The sequence below is a fragment of the Sceloporus occidentalis genome, unplaced genomic scaffold (genome assembly GCF_023333645.1).
Source record: "Sceloporus occidentalis isolate IW3139 unplaced genomic scaffold, rSceOcc1.0.p SCAF_3, whole genome shotgun sequence".
Lineage (NCBI taxonomy): Eukaryota > Metazoa > Chordata > Lepidosauria > Squamata > Phrynosomatidae > Sceloporus > Sceloporus occidentalis.
Genome location: NW_028316983.1, coordinates 67,550,622 through 67,568,573, shown reverse-complemented (window position 1 = coordinate 67,568,573; position 17,952 = coordinate 67,550,622). Strand labels below are relative to the sequence as shown.

The following is a 17,952-nucleotide window of genomic DNA, read 5'->3' as shown; positions in this document are numbered from 1 at the left end:
GACATGTGTCACTGTATCCAACATCTGGGAATATTGTGTATTGCACACAAGCAGTAACTGTGCAAATCCACTGCTGACACTTGATCTTCCAGGCTCAGGCTGAATCCAGGAGTACACCTAAACTGCTAACCTGTGTCTTTAGGTAGTAACTCCATCCAATATAGGCTGAACCTTTATTTCTTGATCTCCTTTTTGACTGACCAGTAGCCTCTTTGTCTTGTCTAGATTAAATTTCATTTTGTTCACCTTCAGTCCATTATTGATGGCACACAATTAGAAATGAGACAACTTCATTTGACAGATGTGGAAAGGATTAATAGAAAAGGTGTTGTATTATAGCATCCAATTTAGAGTGGATTCAAACCATGTTATTTGCCAAGTGCGTGGCAGGTTGTTTACAGTGTGTTGCTGCGTGGTTTGGATTCTCCTGTTATAGATCTTCATATAAAGGAAGAGATTACTTGTCTAATTATTCCAGCTGAAGTCAAATAGATACTCACAAATCTGAAGAGATAGGCAAGATTTTCCCCTGCCCACCTTGGATTAATTTAGAAAATATCCAAGTGCTTTTGGTGAAGAAAATCAGAAGCCAGACTTTTCCAAGCCATTGTTATAACTTAAGAAAATTATCCAGACATTTCCACCACTGCCATATCAACCCTAAAGCCTATTATGTGCCAGCTCCCTTCCCTTCTCTAAGCAACAGAGGAAAGTAAGAGGCTTTATTCTTTTCTTTTTACTTGGTCTGTCTTTGGTGGGAAACTGTCTTTGGTGTAGAGTGCAGGAGGCTTTATTCCTTTCTTTTTACAGTGGACCCTTGCCTTACGTGGGGGATCCCTTCTGCCCCCCGCCTCCTGCATAAGGTGAATTCCGCCTGTGCTCAAGCCCATTCATGAATGGGGCTCCTGTGTGCGGCAGCGCAGTGGCGCATGCATGCCATGGGCACGTGCCCCATTCATCTGAATGGGATGCGCCACCCCTTGCACCCCACATGCTCCCTGCGGCTTGAGCGCGTGTGCTCAAAGCCGTGTATAGCGCGCCTGTGTATAACGCGGGAGTGTTCTGCTTGGTCTGTCTTTGGTGGGAAACTGTCTTTGCTGGGTCTATCTTTGGTGTAGAGTGCATGGGACCATAGTTGTTGCAGCTGAGACAACTAAAAGGACTGGAATTCCAGTGAAATAAATCTGAGTGATTCCACCACCAAATTTGGCAGGAAAAACCCAATAAGAGTAATTTTTTTTGGGTAGCTTTTATCTGTTTCACAGATCTGTCTGCTGTACTCTTTTTAGGTGTGGAGAAGGACTATACAAAGTGGTTGGCCCATTCCAGTGACCCCAGTAACCCTGCTGACGGCTGTATCCTGGGCTATAAAGAGGAATACCTACGGCTTCGCAAGTCATCTGTCTGTCAAAATGGCCGAGACTATCAAGTGACCAAGCAACCTTCTGTCTGCACTTGTACATTAGATGATTTCCTTTGGTATGTTTGGGAAACTCCTCCCATTTGTGTCTCCATGTTTTTAGTGTCTTCTGGTAGCCAAGGAAATAGCCATACAATTTTTAGTTTGTCTATCCCTGAAATAGTCTTCTGAGTTAGGCTTTGTAATAATAACTGAGTGTTTTAAGAGGACAAGAAATGTAACACTAGTTCTGTAGTTTCAATGGGGCTAGAGGTTTCTCAATAGAAATCCCCTCTTTTTTAAAAGGGATATAGTATGGGGAGGATGGGAGGAAAGGCAGCATTTTATAAAAGCAAGTTAAGGACTGATTGGGATCTTGGAAAAATACAAAAGGCTATATTGTGTAAGAGTGCAGATATACAACTTGGGGCCAACTGCATGAAAGATATTACAGTGCTGCTTGCATATTTTAGTGGAAATCCCTTCTCTTTGTCTTGAAACCATCAGAAGCAATTTTGTGAGGATGATTTTTGTTGGTGGCTAGTCCTTTCCAGTGGAGGCTAGCTGGCCTCCTTTCTGTTGTCTATTAATAGGAAAACACTATTTCAGTCACAGGGCTGTAGCATCTAAACTAGTTTATACATGAACTATTGAGGCTTTCATTTATGTTTTAATTATGTTCTTAATCTGATATTTTGTTTTTACTGTGTTTGTGTGTGTTTGAATTTTACTTTTAATCACCTTGAGTACTGTTTTTTTTCCACAGAAAGGCAGGATATACATTTAACAAGGAAATAAAACATTTATTTCACAGGTAGATTCTAGAGGTACTATTGTAATACAATGCCTTTAGCAGATGACCTTTGTGTGATGTAATGCTACCTAGAATCAGTCCAGCTCTCAAAGCACTCCACTGTTCTGGCTGTCTCCTAAATAAAATAAATCTACATAGAAATATTTTATTGTGTTTTGCCTGCTATGTATTGGCTGTTTTATGTAGAAATAAAACATAACTTCTACATAAAAGAGCCAATACGTAGCAGGCAAAATAAAATATTTTTACCAACTGGTTGAAGAGAGACAGGAAAGGAGGTATTCATATTATTATTATTATTATTAACCTTTATTTATAAAGCACTGTAAATTTACACAGCGCTGTACATACAATCTTTTTAATGAGACAGACATCATAGAGCAAGATGTTCCATTGGTGCAGCTGTTGAAAAGACCCAGTCTTTTGTTGATAGTTTTTTACTCATGTCAGAAGTTTAGGCTAGCATCCAAAAAAAAAGAGGACTACCTTCTCCATTAAAACAACTGACCCAAATTATCACCAGAAATAGCTGCTATACAATAGGAGATAGTAGGGTCCAAACAGACAGGCCAAAATAAAGCTGCTTCGGGTCACTTTGGAGGTGTGCTGTTTAAATGATACATGCATCTTAAGAGGCCAGAAGCTGCACCAAAGCTGTGCTTCACTCCTTAAGACTGGAGCATGGTTTGGCCCGGCTACCGGCCTCTTAGGATGCATGCATGCATCATTTAAACAGCATACCTCCAAAATGACCTGAAGCAGCTTTGTTTTGGCCTATCTGTTTGGGCCCAATAGTCTTCATGGAATGGGGCCAGTAGCAACTGCCGCTAACCATTCATTAGTCTCTCTTACTCTGCAGCATGACAGATAAAGCTAGAGGATCGGAAAATGGTAGCTGCTTTCTATAGAGAAATATATCCTCTGATACTGCTGTTGTATAGTGATAGTCTTTGCTATTACATTTCACAGCTTACATGCCTTTGGCTCTTGCCCTTTGTCTGACATACTATACCTGTGGAAAGTGATGCAATTGCCCCAACTGCAACTAATTCCCTTTTATGTTTCCAGTCCTTATGAGCTATCTAGAGGCTATAATAATAAAAATAAAAATTATATGAGTATACTGATATTCTGGACAAAATTAATGTTCATTTACTTACTTGGATATTGTTTTGCAGTGATTTTGGCTACTTCCGCCAAGAAAACCAATCTGAATGTATAGAGCAGCCAGAACTAAAGGGTCATGACCTGGAGTTCTGTCTGTATGGGAAGAAAGAGAGGTTAAAGACCAAGGGGTAAGATTCTGTTAGCAACAGTATATGAGCTGATATCCTTAGTCAACTGCAAGGTAATCTTGGTGGAAGAGTTAGCTCTTTTTTAATGAAATAAATGTTTGTAGGCCTTTAGGGGAAATGATTATCATCAAATATCTCTCTGTTGTCTGTAAAATAAGCCCCCCTCTCTCTCCTCTTGGATCTGGGAATACCTCTTTTTGTGACCACATGAGTGTATCCCCAGTGGAAGGTATGTAATGAATTTAAGGCTATTCATTTAATAGTGTATCAGTGACAGTAGATAGTAATTTATTTGGGTGAAACCCTCTTGGTTTATGAATTCTGTTGACCAGAGAATACTACTGAAATATGTAGGGTAATGAAGGCCAGAAAGTAAACATTCATTGTTTATGCATTATTGAATTTCCACTTTTGTCATGAACCAGTTTAGTACTATACACCTGACAGAGATAATCTCTTTAATGGGCCAGTCCTGAAGAATGAAAGTTTCTTTGGGAGTATTTGAGAGCCAGGAATGATTAGGACTCAGCCAGCTTGGCAATGCTGAAACATTTTCTTATCATCTTGCTGATGATGGAGTATGACAAGATCATTTTGGTTGCCTGAGGATCTGTCATTTTTAAAGAGTCTTCCCTTGAATAATCTATTGAAACTGCTGATTTCCAGATATCGGAAGATTCCAGGAGACAAATGTGTTGGTGGGGAGAATCCCACCCGTGAAGAGACTGATTTAAAAAAGAAATGTACTAGCAACTACTTGAACTCAAGCCAGTTGGTAAGTAAAGAATAAGAGAACAATCTGCTGGAAGAACTGCAGGGACCAAGAGAAGACAGTATATTCTAACCACTGGGGAAAGTGCTGTGAAAACTGACCACTGGTAGTTATGAGCTGGGAGGCCTTTTTTCTGAAAATTTACCTTGCTTTGTGTAGAAATTGAGAAGAATGAAATTTCCATACTAGCTACTGAACCCAGGAATGTAGCTACAGCATAGATAATAAAATGAAGCATTGCACTCTCAATAAAAATTCTGCCCATCCCATGAAATTTTATTTGGTTTCTCAATTATATAACAATGTAGAGAGTGATATATAGAAATCATTCACACCTAAAACTCATCTATTTGTTGTGTTTGCATTCCCTTAGTAATTTTGAATCATAGAATCATAGAGTTGGAAGAAACTGCAAGGGCCATCTAGTCCAACCCCATTCTGCAATGCAGGAACTCTCAGTCAAAGCATCCCCGACAGATGGCCATCTAGCCTCTGCTTAAAGACCTCCAAGGAGGGAGACTCCACTGCATTCCGAGGGAGTTTGTTCCACTGTTGAACAGCCCTTACTGTCAGGAAGTTCTTCCTAATGTTGAGCTGGAATCTCTTTTCCTGTAGCTTGTATCCATTGCTCTGGGTCCTAGTCTCTGGAGCAGCAGAAAACAAGTCATCTCCCTCTTTAATATGACATCCCTTCAAGTATTTAAACAGGGCTATCATATCTTAACCTTCTCTTCTCCAAGCTAAACATCCCCAGCTCCCTAAGTTGTTCCTCATAGGGCATGGTTTCCAGACCCTTCACCATTTTAGTTGCCCTCCTTTGGATATGCTCCAGTTTTTCAACATCCTTTTAAAATTGTGTTGCCCAGAACTGGACACAATATTCCAGGTGGGGCCTGACCAGAGCAGAATAGAGTGGCACTATTACTTCCCTTGATCTAGACACTATACTTCTATTGATGCAGCCTAAAATCGCATTGGCCTTGTTAGCTGCTGCATCGCACTGTTGACTCATGTTCAACTTGTGATCTACTTGGACTCCCAGATCCCTTTCACACGTAGTCTCGTTCATCCAGGTGTCCCCCATCCTATATCTGTGCATTTTATTTTTCTGCCCTAAGTGCAGTACCTTACATTTCTCCCTATTGTAGTTCATTTTGTTAGCTGTGGCCCAACTTTCTAGTCTATTCAGGTCATTTTGAATTTTGATCCTGTCCTCTGGGGTGTTAGCTACTCCTCCTAATTTGGTGTCATCTGCAAATTTGATAAATAAGCTCCCAATTATGTCATCCAAGTCTTTGATAAAGATGTTGAATAGCACTGGGCCCCAGACAGAACCCTGTAGGACCCCACTGGTCACTTCTCTCCAGGATGAAAAAGAGCCATTGTCGAGCACCCTTTGGGTTCAGCCAGTCAGCCAATAATAAATCCATGTAACAGTTACATTGTCTAGCCCACATTTCATTAGCTTGTTTGCAAGAATGTCATGAGGAACCCTGTCAAAAGCCTTACTGAAATCAAGATATACTATATCCACAGCATTCCCCTCATCTAACAAGGTGGTAGTTTTATAAAAAAAAAAGAGAGAGAGAGAGATTAGATTTGTTTGGCATGACTTCTTTCTCTGAAACCCATGTTGACTTTTTGTGATTATGGCATTGCTTCCTAGATGTTCACAGACTCTCTGTTTAATGATCTGCTCTAGAATCTTTCCTGGTATAGATATCAGACTAACTGGATGATAATTGTTGAGATCCTCTTTTTTCCCCTTTTTAAAGGTGGGGACAACGTTTGCCCTCCTCCGATCTGCTGGGACTTCTCCTGTTCTCCAGGAGTTTTCAAAGATTGTTGCCAATGGCTCCGATATTACATTTGCCAGTTCTTTTAATACCATTGGATGTAGTTCATCTGGTCCTGGAGATTTATATTCGTTTAGATTATCCAGATATTCCTGTACTATCTCTTTACTTATTCTGTGTTGAAATTTCCCTATTCTGTCCTCCGCTCCATTATCCTGAGGTTGAGCACCCTTTTCCTTTTCTGAGAAGACTGAGGCAAAGAAAGTGTTGAGTAATTCTGCCTTTTCTCTGTCTTCTGTTAGCATTTTGCCATCTTCTCCATGCAGCAACCCTACCATTTCCTTCTTCTTCCTTTTGCTGCGGACATATCCAGAAAGCCCTTTTTGTTGTTCTTAACATCTCTAGCAAGCCTGCTCCTTTTCTTTGGGTGTCTAATCTGTATTTCTAAAGAAATTTAAAATTTCTAAATTTCTAAAGAAATTGGGAACTAAACTAGAATTTCATTTTGGGGACAGAATTCTTATGCAGGAAACATTCCTTCATTAAAACCCCTGGATACAGGTGTGATTGGCATTCTGAGCCAGGGAGTCCAGTTGCATCTCTAAACATTTCCATTTTGTTATTTCAAATTTTCACAGCTTTCTATGTTCCTTGCAGGAACCTGAGGTATTGTAGAAAAGGCTTAGTAGTTGCAGTGATCATGTCTTCAATAATGTATACTATGGACTTAATACATCTCTTTCTCTTACCCTTCCTGCAGTCTGCCTCTTCCAACTCCACTCCAGTCATCCTGGCTGTAATAGGCTTGATGCTCACCACTGCAGTAGCTGGAGTAGTCATCATTAAGAAATATGTTTGTGGGGGAAGGTAAGACTTACATACAAATGTTTGACACTGTATAGATATTGCTGTAAAGATTGTAGAAATATGAAGAATATTTAGGGGCAGAACAGACCCCCCCAAAGAGGCAGCTTGAAGAGAGCTAGGTTGGGGCTGCGGCAATCGCACACCACAGCCCCAATCCATCTTTTTGCTAGCCCAAAACGAGGTGGCAAAATGCTGCTCCTTTTTAAGCTCTGACAAAAAGCCGGCTTTTCCTGCCCTGCTGTGGCTTTATGGCTTTTCTGTGGCATGTGGTGTGTAAACTGCTGGAGCCCCTTGAAGCTGGCTTGGAGGTCTTTAAACGGAGGCTGGATGGCCATCTGTCAGGGGTGCTTTGATTGAGTGTCCAGTAGTTATAGAATAGGAGTGAGCATATTTGCAGGGGTAGGAGCCAGTTTTTGGCCCTATGACACCCCCTTCAGTGGGCTGCATTGGTGCATCTAGAATCACCAGAAATTAATCACCTGCTTCGGGTGGGAATTGAGGGGGTGGAAAAAGTAAATCCATTGCATTTGATTTACTTTTTTGACACGTGGGACCATTTGAAGTGAAAAATCACCTGGAAAACCAGTCCTCAAAACAATTTTAATTTTGTGGGCCGAGTTCCCACTGCTTTGGAGTGCCAAGACTTTTAAGACTACAAAATGAGTTTAGGGAACATGCAGCCTGATGGCAATGTTTTCCCCTTCCTTGTTCTAACAACCATTTGTCAGTCAGTGCTGCTGCAAGTTGAGACAGCTTGTTATGAAGCCACTAGATAAAAGAATACAGAAACTGTGCTTCAACCACAGCGAGCCTTCTTTTCTGAGAGGCTAAACAGGGAGAGGCTGGGGGAATGGAATTTGACAAAAGCCTTATTATTTTGCCATTCTTGATGCACAATAGAATTGAACATAATGAGATGGTATCATTAGAAGAGAGCCAACATGGTACAGTGGTTTGAGCATTTGACTACAGTGGGCCCTCCCCTTATGCAGGGGGATCCGTTCTGGATCCTCCCCCCCCCCCACGTAAGGGGAAATCCGTGTGTGCTCAAGCCCCATTAAAAGTAATAGGGCTCATGTCTGTGGCGTGGCGCGGTGCAGCAGTGTGCAGGCGGCACGGGCACGCACCCCATTACTTCATCCGGGGCATGAGAGAGGCTTTTCCGACACAGCTTTCAGCATATGCTGAAAGCCGCGTATGTCGTGCCTGCGTATAATGCGGGTACACTGTACAACTCTGGATACCAGCTAACAATTTATTACTTAGCCATGGAAACCCATTGAGTGATCTTGGACAAGTCACATTCAGCTCCAGAAAACCCCATGATAGGTTCACCTAAGGGTTGGCATAAATGATCTGTTTCCTGTATGCACGCATATGCATATGCGCGCGCACATGTCACAAAAAGTAGCTGTACTGGTCAAACAGCAAAATATAACAAAATTCTAAATACACAATATGGTGACACCCTTATAAGGCCAACCAAATGACACAAAGCTCTTTATTCGCTTCGGCAGCACATATACTAAAATTGGAGCAATACAGAGAAGATTAGCATGGCCACTGTGCAAGGATGACCCGCTCTTTATTCAAGCTTATAAAACTCACAAGTTTCTTCATCAGCCATAGAAGTTAAAAATCATTTTTAGGGGAATATGAGACAATGGAGTGGCACAGAGTGGGATCTTTCCTGAAATAACAAAGGCATTTCTAAATGGTCTTTTGGCCATGAGGCAACTAGGGACACAAATCAAAGGAAAGCAATAAAATTTCCTTCTTCGCTAACAGGAACAAGGAGACTTACTTTGAGGTCAAGAACATATCTATGCTAAACACCTATTTGTAAGTAGAATACCATGAGTCTCTCAGGAAACCTGTGGTGACAAGGATTTGGAGACAAGCTTAGGTGGACTGGGCAAATGGTGTGTTTCTTTAATGTTCTGTCTCAGCCCTCCCTGAAAAGCAGTTGCACAATTTTCTCAGTCCACATAGTTTCTCTTTCTAAATCTGAACAGTTAGTGTGTTATCAGACTATTCAAAAGCAGCTTGCCTGCCACAGTTATATTTATGAATATAGCCCTAAAAACAATTTTAGTGATAGGAAAGATAAGAACTGAAAATGAAAACAGATTAGATGAGGAGGGAATAATGGAAATAACGCTCTGCTTTCCTGTGAGTCAGACAGGCTCACACTGGAGGTTTTTTTTTCTCTTTCTGGTGCAGTATATGGATTACCAAAGCACTTGACAAACAAGATGCAACTTTGGCTGTCACACTGCCATTGCAGATCATACGTGTAGAAACTTATATGTGCATGTATGGTGCTGAAACCTTCCCATGTATCTTCTCTTCCCTTCTGAAATGCAACTGGGAAAGATAAGAGGGTTTCCATTGTGTACGACAGAAAAAAAATTGTCATCCCTCCCACTTGCCACTTTCCCACTTGAATACTCCTCCTTAGTATCTGTCAGGTTGCTCCAAAAATGATGTTATGCTTCTGCTGCACTGAGATGTTTGGTTTAAGACTGGTAAGCGTTACTGCTGATTTCACACTTCAGTCTTTTATACTCAAGGGTGACTATAAGACAGTTGTATTTTACCCAGGGAAACAGTACTCTGTCTGTGAAGTCCTTCTGAAAGTTTGGACTCTGCCTTTGAAGTTAGCCCTCCATATTAGCTGACTAGCCATCCATGGGTAGCCCCACCCCATTATTGTCAGTGGCGGTGCATGCATGCAGCCACACTGATGCTACCACATGCACATTGACATCCATTGTTAATTATGGGACTTGGGGTCCCACAGTATTTGGTATCCACAGGGAGGGGGCGTCTGGAACCAAACCCCTGCCAAAATGGAGGGCCAATTGTACTACTGGAGCCCTGGTGGCACATGGTTAAATGCCGGTACTGCAGCCACTACTTTCTGAGTTTGATCCCAGGGCTCCAAGGCTGACTCAGCCTTCCATCCTTTTGTAGGTTGGGAGTACCCAGTTTGTTGGGGGGCAATTGGCTTACAGATTGTTAACTGCTTAAAGAATGCTGAGTTCACTGTGAAGCAGTATAGAAATATAGATACTTGCTATTGCTACTGTATAAATAATGCTGCTTAGCTTTGACTGAACACAAAATAGCTATAGACAAAGCTCATTTATTTGTGTTTGTCATGCCTCCCAGGTTTCTGGTTCATCGGTACTCTGTCCTTCAACAGCATGCAGAAGCCAATGGCTTTGAAGGACTTGACACACCAGATGCTGGTAAAACAGGTTACCATGATGATTCTGATGAGGTAAGTGATTATGTCCAGTAAGCATGGGGGGCTGCAGCAATTGTCAGTTGACACTGACAAATGTGAATTCGCAATGTGTGATTTTTGCTTGTGCCTGTTGGAAAATACAGTAATCAGTATGTTTTGGGGGGGATTACAAGGTGAAGAATTTTTTTAAAGAGAATGCTTGGTTTATACTTGCTATAGCAATATTTTGAAGCATCCTGATCTTGAAACACTAACAAGATAATTATCTCTTCTTTTTATGTTTAGGATCTCCTGGAATAGTGATACATAGACCTTAACTAAAACTGGATACATATGGGTTTGGATGCTGCTACGGAAGGATGGAAATGCCGACAGCCCATTCAACTCCCAGTCTGGATACCTTTCCCATCTCTGAGGAAAAGGGTCTGTGTTCCTGTTGCTTCATCAAACTGTCCAAACCCTCAAGAATGCAAGATCTGTATTGGGGGTAGGGGTGGTTGAGAAAACTACAGGTCTGAGTAAGGATGAAGAAAAGCTGCTGCTGCTGCTGCTTCTTCTTCTTCTTCTTCTTCTTCTTCTTCTTCTTCTTCTTCTTTTAAAAAAAGGATAGGGGAGAAAAAGGTTAACATTATTTTAATCAGATTTCTTTCCAGCTCTTAAAAGAACTAAATAGGAACGTGAAAGCAATATTTCACTAAATATTAACATTACTAGGTTCAATATGTTTTGCTGCTGAGAGAAGGGCCCAAATTTCCAGATGAGGGACATCTTTGATTCCAACACTGTGGTGATACCGTTTTGAAGCTGCTGCAATATGATCAGCACTTCTCCAAGCATATAAAGCAAAGAGATGCTGGAGCAAGGACTGAGGAAGCTAACCAGCATCCCAAAGGGCAGTGTGCCAAAATGGAAGTGCTTTCTGTTTTAACTAAAATGTAACCAACTGGGTAGATTTCTGCTGTACAAAGCAAGAGAATATTTCAAGGCTCAAACAAACTCCATGGCTGGGCTCTACAATTCCAAGGAACTAAACTGTGAAACCAGCATTTGTGCTACCACAAATGTTTGACAAAAGAAGAAGAAAGAAAAGAAAACAATGGTATCCCGAGTGGGTTCATCTTATATTTTGTGGGACTAAGCATTACAGATCTATTAGAAAAAAGACTTGTTTAGAATGTCATAATCTCATGAAGTAACAGAAGTTACGTGCTGTAGATCTTGGTTATTGAAGGAATGTTTCATTATAGGCAGCACTGTGATGTTTTTCAGTGTTCAGTTTTTCACTATGCACCTGTTTTAATGAAAGCAATAGATATGTGGTAGCAAGCCACTCTACTTGGTACTTCATATTTACCAACACCTATTTTCCCACATAATTTGAGTCTTAACAGTTAAACTGCCCACATGGAATCATATTCTTTCCCAGTACTTTTCAGAGAGTATTGTGAACTGAATATTCAAACATTTAATTTAAAGTCATTTAGATGCTAATATAAAGGTTAGTTTGCTTAATGCCAGTTGGCAATAGAAGCATCCCAATCTAATGATTAATGGAAAAGAGACAGAAAGTGTCTTGATAAAGGGAAACCATGGAAACACCAAGTATTGAATCAGCCTGTATTACAGTTGTTATTTGATTTCTACTGCCTTTAACGGTTGGGTGGTTGAAGATGCCTGACTTGGCTCTCAGTTATTTTCTGGATCAGTTTAAGCCCAAGTAGTGGCACTTACCCTTGTGTTAGAATCTTATAACTGCCTTGTGGAAAACTACTCGTAATTATTGGGGTTCTTTCTGTTGTTTCATTGAGGATCTTATTCACTAGAAGGTGTGCTTGTTTTAATTTTGGAGAAACCCTCTTATAAGAAACAACTCTGCTTATTTTGAAACTAAGTATGGGAAACTAGAGTATTTTCAAAAGAAATCAGAAAATGGCTTGTTGGGAGGCTTTTTAAATGTCTAATTCTAAATTCATATCCTATGATAATGTCATTAGGAGCATGAACATCTGCTACCTATCCTCCTCAGACCCCCCCCCCTGCTGTCCCTTACTTCTCTTCCCCCATGCTCACCTTACAGTGGGGTAGTACCAGTGAGCTATTTTCACCAGAGGCTTCTGTGGGGAGCCTTCATTTCTCCCACCATTGGTATTACACAAGGAGCATTGGCAGATATATATTTCGAATACTTTGGATGCTTCATTTATAGTGTCAAAATTAATGGGGACAGGAGAGAGAGAGAAAGGTTTGGATTACAATTGAAACTCGTTGAAATGTGGGGTGGGAATTCATCTTGCTTTATAATCAAGGTGAGAATTACAAGGTGGACATATTTGGTATTCTTCCAAAACAAGTGATTACAGATTTCAGCAACAATGTTACTTGTAAAGTTAGATTAGGTGTTCCCACTTTGGTGAATTGTTAACATGTGTCTCATCATTCATCATGTATTTCATGCTTTTAGTGTGTTAAATAAGAGAGCCTAATTGGGTTGAAGCAGAAGAATGTCCGGTCACTGATGACTTGCATCAAATGAAGGAGGATTTTGTTAGGTATTCATAGGCCAACAAATATTCCCAGATAAGAGATGCTGTTAAAGTCAAAGGACTTTCTGCCTCTCCTTTTGGCGGAGTAAGATATTTGGAAGCAAGTGCCATGAAAGTAAAATATTTGAGAGTAAGTGCCTGTCCCGGATTTGTTTTTCTCCTTGTGACTTGGCTTTATTATGCTTTTTTGACAAAGTCCCTATTTCCCAATGTGCATCATTGAATGATTAATTTATAACTCAGAATGTTGTTTTTCCATGATATTGTGGTACCATGTTTTTTCTTTACATGGTATTATTTTATAGTCCCTTATGAAAGATAAATGCACCAACAGGGAACACACCTCTGCAAAGTCAAAGGAACGTTTATTCCTGGAAAATCTAGTTCTGTGCAACCATTTGCTTGCAATAAGTGCAGAACTGTGAGGACATGAGTAAATGTGCATACTGTACCCTTTTGTGTCTCCAGCTGCCTCTTACATCTTTGCACATTGGACACAAAGATTTGTACAAGGACTTGTAGACGTGTTTCTGAATGCACTTTTGATTTCCTGTTATTGGACATGTTTACAAACCCCCTATATAGGCTTTGAGTTACGCAGAGATCTATGAGAGAAACAGGCACTTGGGAGAAGGGGAGTGTCCTCACCTATGTTTCAGCTGCAATTTAGTCTTACATGTGCTGTAAGAAAAAAATAGGTGCATAGAGCTTCTTACTCCACTTTCCACTTGTTATTCATGACTTAACAGGGCAATACAAAAAGTACACTTGACATCGAATAAGTGTTGCTTATAGTGAATTAACATTTGCAAAACTCAAGGTAACCAGACTTGAAACTGAAGGGTCTAAATAATACTATGTCAGCCAAGGGCACTCCAAAGCTGCTGTTCTTTATTTACATTTTTCTGTGTATGTTTGTCCAGTACAGAACCAAATTCAAATGCCTGTTATGCAGGTGATTACTGAATCTCCAGACATCAGGCTGGAAATATAAAGCAAACTGTAATGGAGCTGGTGAAAACATAATCCAATACAGTATCAACATGACTACATACTTTTCCAGTCTCATGTCCAGCTGTCCATGTGTATTGAAGTGTTCTGAAAGGCTGCTGGGGTCAAAGGTTTACTGTTGTGTAGCTCAGAAGCAGGCCTCTGACCTGTTTCCTTGCTCCATTTCTGCTGGCACCACTCTTAGGGCTGTTTGGTGAATGCATTGAGAACATTTTAAATAACTTGAAACTTCCCCAATAAATGTGCCAGGGCCTGGTAACTGCCACACACTTGCCACCCTGGGCAAGAGTACCCTTCTTTCCAGTTGTGTTGAATATGTAGGTAACATTGTGTTGTTTCTTCATATTGTAAGGGTGCTGCCAAAGCAAGAATGTAGCCACAGGGGTGTTGCCATTGCATGCGCTTTGAACCATTATTGACTCCTTGAGTGAACTAGATTTTAAAGACTCCATACCACATGCATAATGGCTGTAGAATACTACATAATAAAAGCCATAGCTAATATTCTTCTCTACGCAGAATTTCTTAAGGTGTACATTATGAGACAAGATGCAGAAGAAAAAGGAAGGAGCCATGTATAGAGTTTGTAAATAAGCCTGGCTATATTATAAATTTGTACTGGTATTTTTCTGTATATTTGCAATATTTGGGTTAGAAATAAAAACAAAAATTGACTTTTCATGGACTTCTGTGTTGTCTACATTAGTCTTGTGTGTTTGATAGCCTGTTTATGCTCTGCACAGCAGGAACATGATACCAAGAAACAGTTCAGGATCATTTAACCACTTGTTTGAGGCTTGCTGCTTAACACACTGGTTGAACATAATGGGTACAACTTTGGTGTATTTAGGAGTGACCTGTGAATCTGTTGCTATGGGAGTGGCATACCCATTCTCAGTTTTTAGGCCACTGCTCCTAGACCTAGGGCTGTTCAAAAGTGTATTAGAGCTGTTGTAGTGCTGAACTTCTATTGTGATAGCCTCGGAGGTTGAGAGGAACTGCTGGACCTCTTACCCTTTCCCGTCACCACTCCCTTCTCCTTCTGTGTCATGTCTTTTTAGATTGTAAGCCTGAGGGCAGGGAACCGTCTAACTAAAAAGATTGCATGTACAGCGCTGTGTAAATTTACAGCGCTTCATAAATAAAGGTTAATAATAATAATAATAATAATAATAATAATAGCACCAGGAGAGTTTCAGGAAGAAACTCTTCTAGAACATGGCCACATAGCCTGAAAAACCCACAAAAAACTAAATATGGACAGTGTTACATAATCATTTTGTGTTAGAAAAACAAATGCACAACTTGTCTTCGATATCCTAAGCATGAGAAGATGTGAAAGAGGTAATGCTATTACAAATTATCCAGCAGACCTTAGTTTCAGAAATAAAGTTTAGGGAAAGCTCTTATTATGTTGAACCATTGCTCACCTTCTTAGGAACAGATCATGCCAAGCAATGGCAAGGTGGAAATTAAGGTAGCAATTGGGGAATTCAGGTATTTTCTGTGGAACAAGAAAATGTTCTAATTCACTTGAATCTGAATTTACTAATAGTGCTTTATCAATAATGTATCTTTGGACTGAAATCTTCCTCCCATAGGAAGCGGTACTTTTATCAGAGGGTTCTTTGGTGCATTCTCTTTTACTGTTACTGTTTTACTTCAGATGGGGAATTTTCTTTTTCTACTGATAAGTAGCAGAGACACCACCTTTATTTTCCCTTCTATTTAAACCCTGCTTAGAAGTAGGAACAGGGATTTCACTAATGTACTAGCAAAATGCTCATCATTTTGATGGATAAGGTGTTATGGCTTAGGGCCAAAACACTGCAGAAAGAAACCAGTTTGAGATTGTTTTAACTGCCCTGACTCAATGCTAGGGCATTCTAGAAACTAGTTTTGTGAGACATTTAGCCTTCAGTGTCAGAGAGCTTTGGTGCCACAATAAATCACAATAAATTCCCAGGATTTCTGAGCACTAAGCCAGGGCAGTTAAAACAGTCTTAAACTGGATTATTTCTGCATTGTATTTTGGACCCAAGATGGCATCTATGTAAGATAAAGATATTTGCTTTGTAGGAGCAAGAACAATAATGCATCTTTGAGGAAAGATATGTATTATGTACTTGAAAACACATTCATTTGACTAATTGATATCTCACCTTTCTAATGTGGGACTAAAGGCACCTCACACAGCATAGATTAAAACAAAGTAGTACTTAAAAAAACAATCGTAACAGTAAAAAACCCATACCTCTAAAACAATTAAAATAGCCTATTAAAATAGTATTAATTTAAAATGGTTTAAAACAACAATGAAGATAAAGTACAGCACCTCCCAAAAAGATCCCTCTGCACCAATCAACAGCCCAAAGCTTGTGTAAATAAAAAGGTTCTTATCTGCCAGTCAAAAAACAACAGAGAGGAGACCAACCTCGCATGGGAGAAAATTCCACAGCCTGGCAGCCACCACTGCAGAGGCCTTCTCCCTTGTCCTCACCAGTCAGGCCTGTGCTACTTGCTTAAAATAAAAATTAGCAGACAGTTAGTGCTTGTGATCTCAAAGGTAAAAACACAACATCTGCTTGTGGGTTGATGTCCACCCGCAGCACAGATTTTGATGTTTTACTGACAAAGTGACTGACAATGAAGTCATGATGGTCCAAATCCAACTGTTGCCCAGTTGGCTCATGTAAAAATTAAATTGACATTTTGAAACAAGCCCTCTTGCCTAGGTTGTGTGAGCAAAATGTGACCTTTCATATGTTGGATTACAACTTTACTTCCCATCAGCCATTACTGTTGGCTAGGTTAGTTAAGGTTGGCTGAAGTCCATCATCTAGAGAACATATATTCAGTTTTCCACACACTGAGCTGTCCTCATATCGTCACTATTAAAAGTTGTGATGACTTCAGCTTCTCTCAATGCAAAGGTAATAGCACTTAATAAGGTTCTTTGTACTTGCTAATTGTATCTGTAAGGTATATTTTTGTAATAAATCTTCCATACTAAAAAAATTCCCATGTTGTAATTGTGGATTTGGCACATACTCCCCCCCCCCTCCCTTCTCTTTATTTTGGTGGTCTATTTACAGAATAATTTGTTAAGTTCTTTCCCTGCAACTGTTGCCTAATATGCATGAATCTTTGTCCTCTCCCTCTTGGACAGTGTGTATGAAAAAGTGAGAGGGGTTTGTATAACATGTTTACATGTGCCCAGAACATGCAATGCACATGGGGGAAATCTAAAGGATGTGGCCTTCAAAAACAATACTCTACCAACTCTACAGCAAAGAGACAATGAAACTTTGTCAGCATCTCTCCAATAGCTGGAATAGATTGTGCCATGATGAACACTGTAAGGTGAATATGATGAACATTCTAATATCAAAAATGTATGTCTTGTAATATCTTAATAAAGATGGTTATCATATCAACTTAAAAATAAAAATATTTGGAGAATATTTCCTCCAAAAGCCCAGTGATGCAATTGGGAAGAGCCATCACAGTAGAAGAATTTATACTTTCCATGCAACATATTCCAAGTTCAATCTGTGGTGCCTCCAAGTAATACTGAGAAATCCTTTGTTTGAAACTCAGATGAATTGTGGTCAGTAGTGTCAGCAGTCTTGGGTGAGGTGGACCAAGAAGCTGTCTTGTTATAGCATTGTATCTTATGTGTCTACATGATGTTTCTTTTGCCATGAGACCAAGACCTGAGGGTTCCTCCCAAGTACTTCCAGAGCATTTGTCCATCAGGTCTCCTTGCATTCAGTTTACATCTTGGATAGTTAGAGATGTTAAATTTTTGGAAATGTTTAAGCAGTGAGCAAATAGTGGCAGAGATCCTGGGTTGGGGGACATAACTACGGAAATTAGCCTTAATGTCACTTGATGCTACCCTCCAAAATCTAACTATTAAAGTCTCACAGACCCCTGACAACAACACAGCCATCTCCAAGGTATAGGAGAGCAGAGTGGTGAGTGATGTGTCTAGTCCTGTGAGGGTCCTGTTACAGCTCTCTATCTCAGCGCACACTGAAACTGGGAGAGGGCTGAACATATCATTACTCACTGCTCCACTCTAGCACTTCAGAAAAGGCTGTGTTTCAAGGACTGCAAAAATTCAAAGGCAAGATTTGGGAGCACTATTGCTCTTTGAGATAGACATGAACTAGAATAATAATAATCTCAGAAGTCAG

General features: G+C 40.2%; 1 protein-coding gene and 1 non-coding gene across 2 annotated transcripts in view; both read left to right on the top strand.

Moving 5' to 3' along the window:
* The window catches only part of SORT1 (sortilin 1), a 76,183-nt gene extending 61,754 nt beyond the window's left edge, over positions 1-14,429 (top strand). The window contains exons 15-20 of the mRNA XM_089514841.1: positions 1,290-1,479; positions 3,392-3,508; positions 4,175-4,283; positions 6,837-6,943; positions 10,118-10,229; positions 10,482-14,429. Of these exons, the coding sequence (XP_089370967.1) occupies positions 1,290-1,479; positions 3,392-3,508; positions 4,175-4,283; positions 6,837-6,943; positions 10,118-10,229; positions 10,482-10,496 (650 nt within the window). The 3' untranslated portion in view covers positions 10,497-14,429. The remainder of the gene's footprint in view (positions 1-1,289; positions 1,480-3,391; positions 3,509-4,174; positions 4,284-6,836; positions 6,944-10,117; positions 10,230-10,481) is intronic.
* Positions 8,445-8,551, top strand: LOC149316120 (U6 spliceosomal RNA). The gene has a single exon (XR_016280804.1). It is a non-coding gene; the product is annotated as a U6 spliceosomal RNA (small nuclear RNA).
* Positions 14,430-17,952: the final 3,523 nt, after the last annotated feature.